The sequence below is a fragment of the Ascaphus truei genome, chromosome 3 (genome assembly GCF_040206685.1).
Source record: "Ascaphus truei isolate aAscTru1 chromosome 3, aAscTru1.hap1, whole genome shotgun sequence".
Taxonomy (NCBI): Eukaryota; Metazoa; Chordata; class Amphibia; order Anura; family Ascaphidae; genus Ascaphus; species Ascaphus truei.
The window spans coordinates 54,743,295-54,757,067 of NC_134485.1; the positions used below are offsets into that span (position 1 = coordinate 54,743,295).

The 13,773-nt window shown below is 45.3% G+C and overlaps 2 protein-coding genes across 12 annotated transcripts in view; one reads left to right on the forward strand and one right to left on the reverse strand.

The window, feature by feature from the left end:
* The window catches only part of PROS1 (protein S), a 60,263-nt gene extending 50,143 nt beyond the window's left edge, over nucleotides 1–10,120 (reverse strand). For 2 of the 5 annotated variants that reach the window (XM_075594018.1, XM_075594017.1), the window contains exon 1: nucleotides 9,991–10,120. In XM_075594018.1, the coding sequence (XP_075450133.1) occupies nucleotides 9,991–10,105 (115 nt within the window). In that variant the 5' untranslated portion in view covers nucleotides 10,106–10,120. Of the gene's footprint in view, nucleotides 1–1,116; nucleotides 1,346–5,394; nucleotides 5,504–9,990 lie in introns of those variants that run through there. The other 3 variants (XM_075594019.1, XM_075594021.1, XM_075594020.1) reach the window with 3 other exon arrangements.
* A 431-nt stretch (nucleotides 10,121–10,551) lies between these two features.
* Nucleotides 10,552–13,773, forward strand: part of ARL13B (ARF like GTPase 13B) — a 66,764-nt gene continuing 63,542 nt past the window's right edge. For 3 of the 7 annotated variants that reach the window (XM_075594027.1, XM_075594028.1, XM_075594029.1), the window contains exon 1: nucleotides 10,565–10,780. The gene's annotated coding sequence lies outside the window, so the exon portion shown is untranslated. Of the gene's footprint in view, nucleotides 10,781–13,773 lie in introns of all 7 variants that reach the window. The other 4 variants (XR_012800400.1, XM_075594023.1, XM_075594024.1 and 1 more) reach the window with 3 other exon arrangements.

Sequence of the window (13,773 nt, forward strand, 5' to 3'; positions counted from 1 at the left end):
GAGTACGTCTTCTTACTAAGTGGCTCCAGGGGTGTTCAGGAGAGTGTAACTGCAATGCTCTTGTTTAAAAGTTGCTCCGGTTGCAGGTAAATAAACCCCAAAAATATTTGCCTGGGAGAACAATGTTGCTTCTGGGTGAGTATGGACATGAAATGACGTTGCAAATTTGTATTTTTGACAGAACCTGGCAAAATGTCAAAGTTAAATATACACACAAGCTGGGGAGCACTACAGTTGAGCTCTGCAAGACACCTCAGTTCTGCCACTGTAAGTGTGTGTGTGTCTCTGCTGCTACTCAAAGTGTAAAGCTACTGAAGATTAGCAGTGAGATATACAGTATAATTAGGATTACACAATAAACAAAGGCCGTCTGGGCTAGAAAGATCTGCATCTATAAATATTACACGATGTACAAGATTTGTGGGAGATAATTATAAGAATACTGTAAGCAGGGGTGGACAACTCCAATCCTCAAGGTCCACCAACAGGTCAGGTTTTCAGGATCTCTCTGCAGGTGGCTCTGTCTTCGACTGAAGTAGGGATATCCTGAAACCCTGACCTGTTGGTGGACCTAGAGGACTGGAGTTGCCCAGCCTTAATGGTAATAATTATGGAACATCTACAAAGCAACACGAGTAATAAACAACAGCATGGCAACATTAAATGAGGTAAACACTGAGCATGTAAGCTCCTGATCACTGACAAGGTTTACAGGCCACAGGCTAAACTCTCTGCAGGAGATTCATTTAGATCTCATTATTCACGTACAGCATATGGATTAAAATCCTCACAAAAGATACAAATAATACGGTCTAATTTATTCTAAAACAAAATAAACCTATAATCACATTCATATTATAATATACTGGATGTTATGTATTCGTTCGATGTTGCTGTAAAGAACATAATATAATTAGATGAAACCTACTGGATTCTATTTTGCATGTGCATTGCTCCTTCTTAGTTTACTCTGCAGATGCCTTGTTATTTTCCCCAGGCAAACAATGCGCTGACGGTAATGTAACTGTGATGCAATGTGTTGCCAGTTTTGCAAATCAAAAGTATCCAAAGCAAAAGTGAGAAAGTCTGAAACAAAGACATCGATACTGTACTTACATGTGCGACCTTCAGCTATGGTGGCTATTATAAGAGGGGAAGCCAGGAGGATAATGCAGAGCCTGCTCAGTAACCTCATCCTCCGTTAGGATGGGGAAGCTGTAACTTGATCCCGGAGTCCTCGCTAATAGCCCGGCCTGAGACTGCAGCACTTGGAATGCTGCTCACTGCTGTGTGAGCTCAGCAGAGCCTCGCGTTCAGCAGCACACACAGGGCTGGGGGGAGTTCAGCTGGAGAGAAGCCCAATCAATGATCCCAGGGTATTTCCAGGAAACATCCCTCCCCTGCACACTGACTTGACCAGTACATAGACAGGGCTCCAAGGGATCAGGCATCAGCCACATGAGAGTATTGTTGTTCGCGTTCAGGGCATTGCATAACAATTGGATTTGTTTACATTTAAACATACTGTCTAACTTAATTATCACTAAATATACTTGTTTTTTTTTTTTGCTTTACAAAATACACATCGCCAGATGTAAAATCTGCTATTAACAAGTGGTTTTTCAGGACTTTTTTGTGGGAAGAGTGGACTTTTATCAAGAAGTAAAAAGGTGAAGGTTCAGAGCATACATACTCTGTAGGGCAGTGGATATACAGAGTTGAGAGCAAATAGTCGCACGGCTATTCTCAGTTGAGTGCGGCTATTTGCACTCAACTCTGAATATCCACTGCCATACTGTAGTGGTAGAAGTGTGATAGTGCTAGGGGTGCTGGAGACTGCTACCGGTACTTGTATTCCCCAACAACCAAAGCACTGCTACTTTATTACTTACCACTTTTTAATATTTAGTAAACGGCATCAGACATTGTTTTATTACTTTGTTAATCACTGGATAGAATAGTATTTTTTTTAATTCCCTAGTAAAAAGAAGTGGGCGGTTCAGAATAGCATTGCGATTATCTGATGTCATGTACATAATGTTGTGATGTACTAAGCATCCACTTTATTGCAGAGCTAATTCATGACATACACTGTACACATGTCAAAGCAGAGCAAAATATTTATTTACACCATTAAGCTGGCGCCCTAAAAATAGTAATATTTTCAGATGCATTTTGCCACCAAAAGCTTACAAAATTGCAGTGAGCGATCAGATCAGGATGAGAAAGTGAAATGAAAGGTTCATCAGTTTAGTTTATGCAGATCTGCACCTTTAATATACTACACCATTTAGGAACAAAGAAGAGGGAGAGTAGCCAGGCCTTGCTGAGCAAACAGAATAGATCTTGTCAGAGAATAACAGGCCCTCTTTATTACCCTTCTCTGCAGAGATTGTCTGGTGTTGACCCTCAAATCTTCCCAGTGAAGATAACAACCTTCCCAAATCCAGGATAAGTGACACTCACTCACACATGCAGTACTTTCCATGCTGCTTTACAATCCCTGAATTAACCTACAGTACCTCTTATTCGTATGTGCATGTTTTCACTGAAGTCTGTGCAGCATTTTCACCAGCCACAAATATCTCAAATATACCGTGTTTGTGAATTTTTGCAAAGGTTTTGCCATTTTACATTTACTACAAAATAGCATGTTAACAACAGATGTCAGTGAAATAATAAACAGGTACAAATTTAGCACAAAAAAAACACACTTAAAAAAAAAAGTAAAAGCAAGAATATATAACCACAATATGTCATTAATCAGTTTATGTTATGAATTTTGGGGGGCAGAATGCTGCTTTACCATCTTCCACTTATTCCCCACTCTGTTCTCCTCAATTGACCTCACTCGCTTCCCACTTTCCCAGTAACACATTGAGCATTTTCATACTAACCTATTAATTCCTCCTCCCTCGTTGTTGCATAAAAATGGCAACCACGAAGCTGAATGACTGCAGTCTCCAGTCAAAGAGGATTCAATAGCCTATGGGAGCAGAATATTGGGGTTGATTCACTACTCGCCAATGCAGAATATTGCACCCTTATCCGATGTTAACTGGCATTCGGACCAGTGGCAGTTAACACTAGATTCACCTCGTCTGTGCTTAGTGAATATCGGCTATTGGTCCATAAATGTGTGGGGAACAGCAAGATGATGGTAAAAATACTATAATAATTGGAAATCGTGTGGTTATTGTAAACACGGTCGCACTGCAAAACTGCAAAGATTAGCAGGTCTACAGAAGCCCTCCCCCATTATGCCACCAGAGGCCATAACCTACCACCATTAGCCCCTCTCTACCTCACTGCTCCCCCTTACCCATTTGCAAAAGCCCTGTATTGATTACTTAGGACTTTATTTGCTCTGCAATGGAAAAAAAAGTGAGGTGATATTTTTTGCATTACTGTTTGATACTGCTAAACTAATTTTTCCAAACGTCACAACATGTTATGATCTTTGCGACAATACGCGTATGCACATTACACAAATTGTTAGGGCTCACAGATATTGCAGCGGCACTGCCAAAATACTCCAAGCAGCTGTAGCACAGTTTCCCCCACCCTATGGGATAAATAGCAGCTACTGTGTGTGTGGTGCGTTACCTGTGGCTCACAGGAGGCCTGAACCTCCGCTGCTGGGAGTCTGGGGTGTGCCTGATCTGTCTGGTGACAGCGCCTCCACCTGTGCGGGATCCTACTATGTTGGATAACCCCGTCACAGGACCCAATGCAATAACACACACAATGATATAGATAACAGTTTACTGCTTGCATATGAAAAGGGATAACAATATACCACCCACACCAATTAGGCCACGCACGGCCGTAACCCCACAGTGCCCTCCAACACAATGTCCACACCCGGATGAAATATCCCCAAAGTACTGAGGTGCCCCTGGGCACCCAACCACCCTGGTGTCCACAAGAGTCAACCCACCCAAAGTGTGTGTGACAGCACTGCCCACAACGGCGTGTTAAAGTTGGTGCACTTGTAGGTGTAGGGGTGATACTTGCCGGGTACTCCAGCACCCAGTAGTGCCGACTGAAGACAAGGGGGAGCCATCCGGTCCCACGCCGTCATCGTCAGCGATTAATCCACCTCCGTGTGGGGTGGTGTTCAGCAGGAGGATCCCACCATGAGTCTCTTATCTGTGGGGTGATCTGGTCCCAGACCACCGGATTGCCAGTTCGCCACCACGTACTGACTGTGTCCCTCAAACATGGCAGTGTCCCTATCTAATGGGCCTGTCCCTGCACCAACCACAAGCTTAGGGGAGTCAGGGCCTAGCTGGGGCCTAAGGGGGTCTCTGGCCTAGTGCATGGGGTCACAGACAACCTGCACACACACCCTACCCTCTCCTTGTCCCAGCTCAGACTGGCGTGGTCTCTGAAGCGCCAAATGTATCCATCTCAGACCTCGGAAATACTGCAACCCTATTGGCTATATCTCCCCATCTGAATAGCAGCCACTAGGGCTGCTGGGGATTGTAGTTCCCCGGCTGAACTGTAATGACCGCCGCTCTCTATGCTACTGCGTATGCCTGTAATGGCCGCCGCGTGTCCTCCGCGCATGCTCAACTTTAAAGATGCCTGCAGCGCAATCCCAGTCAAATTCATCTGAGATTTTACCAACAAACGTCCAAGTTCCAGCGTCAGCGGTTCCGGAGTGTGAGGGGTTAACAACATCGTAACCAAGGATCGTACCCCTTTTCCAGAATTCGTTTGAGCTAAGGATTCCTGAACGAATCCTGTAAGGACATTACGAAATTCTTCCGTTCGGCGAAGATATAGGGGTGGCAAGTTGCGCCCCTAGCCAAGGATTGTCGCATGGCTCAAATTGCGCACCCACTTGCAGGCGTGCAGGGGTGTTCAGAGACTTTGTTTCGTTCCGTGGACATTTTATTTCGTTTCCCCATCCCAGTAAGTGTTTATCCAGTGTAATTGTGAAGTATTGTGTGTTTGTCTTAAAAGGAAATAAATTACAATTTATTTTACCCTCCTTGTACTGCTCAGTCCAGAATCCTGGTATTATTGTGTTGTTGAGACCTGGTCTACCGTGACACCTGGCCACACAGCCATTAAACAAACTGTATAGAAGAGCTGTATGATCTATGGCTGCTTACAGGTCACAACGCTCGTTGTGTGAGGTACACTCAGATCTAATTATACACACACATACAGACAAAACAACTCACAAAAATACTAAGATGAACATAATTGCCGCCGCTTTATACAAATAACTATTACTATGATACTTAATTGGATAATGTTTATAAAGGTTTATGTTGCTGTAAAAATTCAACAGTACCCTACATTGAAGGTCTGAAACCTCTGTAGGACGGAAACGTTGGGTGATGTTGACTTCAATACACCTTTTTTTATTTAACTTACCTGCGGTGGTACTGTATTCCTTTATCCTGTACAGGGCTGTGGCTGTTGACCTGGACACTGTCCTCAGTACTGTACTGTACTCCCTATGGTACATACATATGGCAAAATATGTTCAATCCCATAGTGGTGTCCTAATTGATACATTGTTTGTATCCCTTGAAAAAGTTGCAGGAAAGCGATGAAACACTTTGGGAATCACCTATAATAGCATTTAAATGGGTAGGAATTTAGCTGACACCCTGATTAAACCAGATGATAAAACCTTTTAATTCCACTCCACATTTTTTAAGCTCCGGCAAACCAGGCAATTTTAGTTGTTTTATTTGCTTGGTTTGTAATATTTGCACAGGGGATACATTTTGCCATCCACGTACAGGAAAAAGACATCAGGGTTAATCATAGAATCACATGTAGGTCCACACATGTTAAGTACAGCTCAACCCCTGTGAAGCGCTATGTACATTAATGGCGCTATATAAATAAAGATATACAAATAAAGACATACAACCCCGTTATAACGCGATCCGTTACAATGCGAATCTGTTTATAATGCGATGCAAGCGTGGCTCCCAATTTTGATAGTTATGAATACTTTACAACACGATTATTGGTATCTTAAATACTTTATTGTACATACAATTGTACATTATTTCTAACGCGAGGTGATTCTTTGGACCCGAAGCACAGCGTTATAACGGGGTTGAGCTGTATATGATGAAATGCCCTTGTTGGCTGTTGTATGTCGGGAAAACGACTGAGGCTGAGATTATAGTGCTTGCGACGGCGCACATGCGCGTGGCGAGAACAACATACTTCTACCCTATGAGGCCACCCATAGTGCACGCGACTGCACTAGCAATGAAGAGCGATCGCGCGGCAGTTTTTTAGGTGAAACTTCTTTGCTGGCTCCTAGTGTTTTCATGGGAAAATGTATTCCCTTCTAACGAAAAACCGTAACAAACGGTGACGTCATGCTACTAATGGACGTGTGCCCATCACGCGTGCACATGCGCCTATCGCGCACGGCCCCACCACGCATGCGCAGTACCGCCCTTGTCCACCTCCAAGTACACTTGCGCTACCCCGTCTTCCAGGACGCATGCGCACTAATGCCCATTAGCTACTGTGCTTGGCCGCAGGTCTCTGCGCATGGCCGGGGCCTCTGCGGATGCGCACCCCGAGCCCCTGAGCATGGCTGCGGACCTTTGTGCATGGCCGCGGACCTCTGCGCATGCGCGCCACCAAGAGGACGGACTGAGGGGGAGAAGAAAATCCAGGAACTACGGGCAGGGAGAGAGCCGCGTTCCCCGAGATCCCGGTGCTGAAACAGACACAAAGTCACACACACAGTGACACACACACCCACCCAGCCACACACACCCACCCAGCCACACCCAGCCACACACACACACACACACACACACACACACACACACACACACACACACACACACACACACACACACACACACACACACACACACACACACACACACACACACACACAACCCAGTCACACACACAGTCACACGGGGAATTCAGTTAGTATAAATATATTAGTGGCAATAGCTAAAACAGCTTCTAAGGCCACGGGCATGATCAGCGCTTAGCCGCTGAGCTGGCGCTCACACTTGTCAGTGAGCTCCTGAAGCCGCAATGAGAGCGGCTTTAGTAGGGGCTCGCGCACGCTTCCGCAGGCGTGCTGAAACGTGCTGACTTTCACTCGACAGTCGGATTTTAGTTTGAGCGCTGAGTCCGCTCATGTGACGCCAAAGCAGCCAATGAAGACGAGGTGAGTGGAGCAGGGGGAAAGATATGGACGGGGGAGAGATTGCCTGCCAGCGGGGTGAGTTGCTGCTCGGGGGGGGGGGAGAGGGAGTGGCCCAAGGTACCGCCTCCCGCCTTGCAAGCGCTCTCACTGCCTCGCTGGCCAGGCAAAAGCTCCTGCTGGCGAGGCACAGTGTGAGCATGCCTCAGCATGCGAGGCTAGAGTATGGACGCAGCCTTAGTCACACTTTTGTGTTTTCTAACTGAAATTGTGTTTTTATTTTAATTAAAAACATCCCCATCACAAATACAATTTCTGTGACAAAAGACAAAGAAGTTTCACTTAAAACGCGTGTGCTCGGCACACACAACTTTTTTTGTAAAGACAAGTTATTTTGCTTTTTGTCGCGGTGGTTCAGCCAATGAGGTCGAACCAGCCTGGTGACGCTGGAGGCTGAGTTCACCCGTCGCTCGGGCGACAGGTGTGTGCAATGCCATGCGCTCCCACGTGCGCGCCCTCACTATAATCTCAGCCTAAAATGCTTAAGTAACACTGGGTTTTTTTTGTTTGTTTTTTAAGCCACTGCGATCAGTATGTAACTGACATGTAGTATAAGACAAGAACAATATCAATGTGCAATCATAATTGGATATCACAAGGTACAAGCGGGGTTGCCACCTCTCCGTGTTTCACCCGGAGACTTCGGGTTTGGCATCCCTTTCTCCGGGCTACGTGTTTGTCCCTGAAATCTCCGGGTGGGCGGGTGGTCAGGACGGCAGTGAGCAGTGGTGCGCTGACGTCAATGACAGGAGCCAGGCGGCAGAGGATTGGATGGCTGTGGTGGAGCGTGCTGCGCGCGCACACACACACGAGCGCTCCCAAGTACCCCCAATTCGGAAGTCAAGTCCTCCTCGACTTTCTTTGTCTCCACTACAGCCAGCTACAGGTCACTCACCGGTTCCTGTCCTGCCCTGCATTGCGATGCCACGCTGCTCAGTGCTCACTGAATCACACTGTCACTCCGTCCTCTCTGGCTCCTCCTTCTCCTGCTGCTCGGGCCCCTGCTTCAAGTGCCTGTTCCCCTGCTTCAAGTCTGTTTATTTATTACTAAGGTGCACTGGGATGTATATAAATATATATTTATATTGTGTGTGTGTGTGTATATATGTGTGTGTGTGTGTGTGTATATGTGTGTGTGTGTGTGTGTGTGTGTGTGTGTGTGTATATATATATATATAAAAACAGAAAAAGAGAGAGAGCGCACGCCCCATAGCATAATACTGAATGAAATTTATTAAAAATGGGGGAAGGGGGTAGGGGGTAGGGGGGTAGGAATCGCACTCACAAGATTAAAATATATAAAAAGTTTGTGAATTTATCACCACCATCCGGTTCTGGATACTGGAACACGTCTCCGTGGACTCCTTCAGGACTGCCAGACACGATCACCAGGAACCAGGTGTACAGGGCTCCGTTCGCTATCTGTATATTGTCCAGATTCCAGCTCTCGCTTCCAATGGCCGCCGATGTTATTCCCGCGCTTGGTATGGGCTCCCTGACGCGCGACTTTTTCAGGTGACGAAACGCGTCAGGGAACTGATAGCGCGATTACGTCACGATGACGCCGCGCACGCGCAGGAGCCCATACCAAGCGCGGGAATACCATCGGCGGCCATTGGAAGCGAGAGCTGGAATCTGGACAATATACAGATAGCGAACGGAGCCTGTACACCTGGTTCCTGGTGATCGTGTCTGGCAGTCCTGAAGGAGTCCACGGAGACGTGTTCCAGTATCCAGAACCGGATGGTGGTGATAAATTCACAAACTGCTTTTTATATATTTTAATCTTGTGAGTGCGATTCCTACCCCCTTACCCCCCACCCCCATTTTTAATAAATTTCATGCAGTATTATGCTATGGGGCGTGCGCTCTCTCTCTTTTTCTGTTTTTAGATATCTGTGGAGTTGGTTTACCCCGTGTGAGAGCAGTCCAAGACCCCTTTATCTACATTGAATACCTATCATTATGGACTAATTATTGAAGGACTGGTTGGACTTATTTTAATAATTTTTTCTGTTTCTTTTTTCAGCACGTTTATGCACTGTTATTATATTGATATTGGTTGTGTTTAAATAGAATTTAATAGGTTACACTATTTAAAGATGTATACACTTTTTATAATTCATACACTTTACACGAATCATCTTTTGATGTAACTATAGTTTTATTATTTCATTATTTATCACAGTACTGTTTTTTGGCGCTACAATTTTTTGTTTATATATATATATATATATATATATATATATATATAATGTGTGTGTGTGTGTATATATATATATAAACAAAAAATTGTAGCGCCAAAAAACAGTACTGTGATAAATAATGAAATAATAAAACTATAGTTACATCAAAAGATGATTCGTGTAAAGTGTATGAATTATAAAAAGTGTATACATCTTTAAATAGTGTAACCTATTAAATTCTATTTAAACACAACCAATATCAATATAATAACAGTGCATAAACGTGCTGAAAAAAGATATATATATATATATATATATATATATATATATATATATATATATATATATATATATACACACACAATGTATATGTGTGTGTATGCAACTTGTGGCAATGTATTGCTGCTGCTGCTGCTGCTGCTGCAGCTGCTGCTGCTGCTGCTGCTGCTACCGCCACTAGTGATTCAAGATGCTTTCCACAAACTTGAAGTTTTGTGAGATTGTCATCAGCGTTGGTTATAAATAATAGAAATGACATAAGCTAATATACAATTCCATATACCATTAACGCAGCAACCGTACCTGCAACAGCAATGTCTTCGGCATCTCCCCCTACAACTACTGTCAATAAGGCTGCGTGGCGTAAAATGGCGCTGCGTTGCCATGCCAACGGGAACGTCACGTGACGTAACATCATTACGTGATTCCCGTTGCCATGACAATGAGATGCCACATGTCATGACGTGATGCGTGCCACGTTGTCATGGCAACTTGACGTTGCATGGCGCCCCGTTGTCATGGCAACAGTGTCATTTAAAAAAAAAACATCTCCGGGTTGGCCGTCAGTCGAAGGTGGCAACCCTGGGTACAAAACTAAAGGGTTGAGTGCCCGGCTGCCTTACTACTTCCTCTCTTGTCCCTTAGAACCGGTGCCCAAGGGAACTACAAAGATTTGTAAACCAACCACTAGCTAATATTCTGCGCACTGCCAGCGTGTGAAAGGCACTGCCAGCTCCCGCCACTACCCGATCCCGAGGCCCCGCCCCGTATCCACGGGTTACCCGCATAGTTACAGCGTCACTAACAACCTGTGTTGTTGTGCCCCTCGCGCTGCCTTGGTAGCCCCGCCTCTCCCTAGGCCGGTGAACCTACCAATGGAGTGGCGCAGATTGCGGTCACGTGGTGCGTCGGTGCCCACGTCGCCCGTGACACAACAATGGCCGCGCAGTCCGACGTTCCACCCGAGGGAGAGCATAGCAGCAGTTGATGCTGAACCGAGGACCGAGGTGGGTGTCAGCTTGTCCCCGGAACGGTTCTTCTAAGTGTCTGACAGCTTATCTCCCCGTAAGGGAGGGGGGGTAACACGGCTGTGGTGAGTTGAAGGAGGGTGCTGGGGGGGAGCACGGCGTTGGTGAGTGGGAGGAGGGTGCGGGGGGCTGAGCGCCGCGGCCGCCCGGTGTCCTGTGCTTGGATACATGAGGAAGATTTGGGGCCCGATCTCAGACTGAGTTCCTTGTTCCACGGAGGAGGCAGCAAATCCTGCCTGAGTCGTATTATTATTATCATTAGGCCTCTGCCAGTGATAACTGTCACGCTCCAGGGACACATATGAATGGGATTTATGGGTTTTGGACGGAAATAGTATACACATTATTTAAAAAAAAAAAACAATCTATTCATACTGCAAATAAGGTGTGTGAGATGCTGAATTCCAATAGACGAGCTCCAAACCAGTGACACCTGACAGGACAGATCCCCTCGCTGTCTGCTCTAGAGGGAGACCTGTTTTGTCTGCCTGATAGTGGACCAATAATACAAATCCCTCCTGTATTTTGTGTTGTTCACGTGATTTTGGGAGCACAGGCTTGACATCTTATGTGCAAAGAACATGACTAACCATTTCACTGCCTATTGACGACAGTGGCAAACTGGTTCATTTGAGTTGAGAAGGGGCTAGCATACATCTTTTGTTCGGCAAAAAGTAAACTAGATGCTGTTGCACCACGTGATGGGCATTGGGACAACATTTGTGCATAGCTGTGTTGGTTTCAGCCTTCAGTACTGCATATATTTACAAGACGTAATATATAGCCTTGAAACCCAAGTTTACTTGTTCTATGTAATTCAAAATGCTATCCCTGTTGGGTGTATTTATCATGGTAGATGCTATTTATTCGTTGAGTCAGCAAAATAAGGGACTTAATTAGCCTTATTTAACCGGCAGCAGGTTAAATGAAATACATGTTTAGCGTGGCCGTAACTTGTCAGCCTAATAATCCTCCAGTGCTCTAGAATAGGGGAACACACTTTAAACTGGTTTCACTCCTACCTATCAGGTAGATACACACGTTTGTATCTCAGGCACTAATTCCAACCTCTTGGATGCCACCTGCGGTATCCCGCAATGCTCTGTTCTGGAGCTCCTACTCTTTTCAGTCTTAAAGATAAATACAACACTACGCCAATATCTGGTAAGTGCATTAGACCGGATGAGTGTGTGAGAAGACACGGAGAACACAGCTGGAAGATATTTAAATCTGCTTAGGCTATGATGCTGTCTCTGTTTGTGTAGTGGAGGCTGAGAACTTAATATAGGGGTAACATAGCCACGGGCTAGCTTTCTAAAACTTTCTGCATGAGTGCTAGTGTGGTAGTCAGTAAAGAGAGAGCATATGAGATCTGCTGATCCTGTGTTATGATGGTACCTCCCGGAGGACAGTCTGGGAACTAATGTGGCGGTGGAATCCTTACACCAAAAGAGAGAGCATGCCAGAAAAGGGAAAACCTGTGCAGCCTGTCAAAATGGCGTTGGAAAGAAATGATGTGAGGATTGCTTGACATCTGCTACAGCTTAATCCAAGGACCAAATGCAGATAAAAAGAGAACAACAAGTGATAGACAGCACTCAAAATTAGATAATCTAACGCAGGTTGCAGGGTGCAAATTAAAGGAACAAAAAGAAGGACCCAATTCCTCCTAAATAATTACAAAGCAGTAATAATAGTTCCAGCACTCACTGACTAATAGAGTAAATCTAAAGAGTAGGTAATTGCCAAATCCAAAAAGGTATTTAATATCAACACAAGTCAAATACACGGAGCGATGTGACCAACACAAAAGCGTCTAAAATACATACTCCAAACAAACATAGAATACGAAAAACGGGGATAAGCAGGGGGGCAACGTTTCGGGGACAAACCCCTTCCGCAGGCCCGTTCCCTCAGGACCCCAAAGGGGACACAGAGGTACTTCCCTTACCCCAATGCCCCAACACAATGAGACAGCAACCCTAGCAGATTAAGCACACAAAGCACCTCTAAGTAATCAATCTAAGAATATGAATATGATATAGCAAAATAGAGAGAATATAACAAGTGTTAAATCAGACCACAGTGTATAAGACGTCTAGCACAATCACAAGCACTGCTCCTCTCCTGCTGCAAGGGTGACTGCTGACTGGGACTGAATAAGGCAGTAGATAAAGGGGAGGGGTGACATCATCATTGGTGGTGTACTTAGTCTAATAACAGCAGCTGTGTAGGTAACCAATCATAATCAGGAGCAGCTGAACCCCTTCACGTCGTATGCTGGACACTGTGCATGTATCTGATAGGCTGGAATACCCTCCGGCTTCACTCCATAGTGTGCGCATGCGCAGTCACATACCGCAGTCAGTGGTGTATACTAGAGAACTCCTGCTGGGAACGGCCGTCCAAGGCTGGCGCCTGTGCACTTCAGCTAATGAAGGAGTCCTTCTGTGTAGGCACATCGGATGTCCATGGGAGCGCACGGGTGTGTGCGCGCACATGCGCATAATGAAAAACGGCAGTCCACATCACAGAGGCTGCTGTTGTAGTAGCAAAAGCTGCCGAGGGGTCCCTTCTTCAACTGTGTGAGCTTAGTGAGCAGATGATGAGCACTTCCATCAGGCAGCATACTGGTTCAGCCCAGAATCAATGTCCAATGTGCACAGGGTGATGTAATCAAACATGTAGCTCAATAGTGTTACCTATAATAAAATATCAATAAAGATAAGAAATAAAATAAAAGTTAATAAGAGTGTGAAACTTGGAAACATATAATCTAATAATACATATATATACACTGTAACAAAGGATATTACCATGGTACTGAGAGGGTACTACCCTATACAGAATAGGGGATGAAGGGGTATTGTTGGGCAAGGAGTAGAGGTGGAGCAAGACTACCGTGTGTAAAGGATGGATCATTCCACCAAGACTGCCACTAGTGACCCATACTTGACCAGCCACATCCCTCATCAAGAGGGGCAATACTGTACCAGGTGAACTGAAGCTCTTCATAGAGGTGGCCGGGTAGCGGCGCTATCTATGGATCAAAGGATCA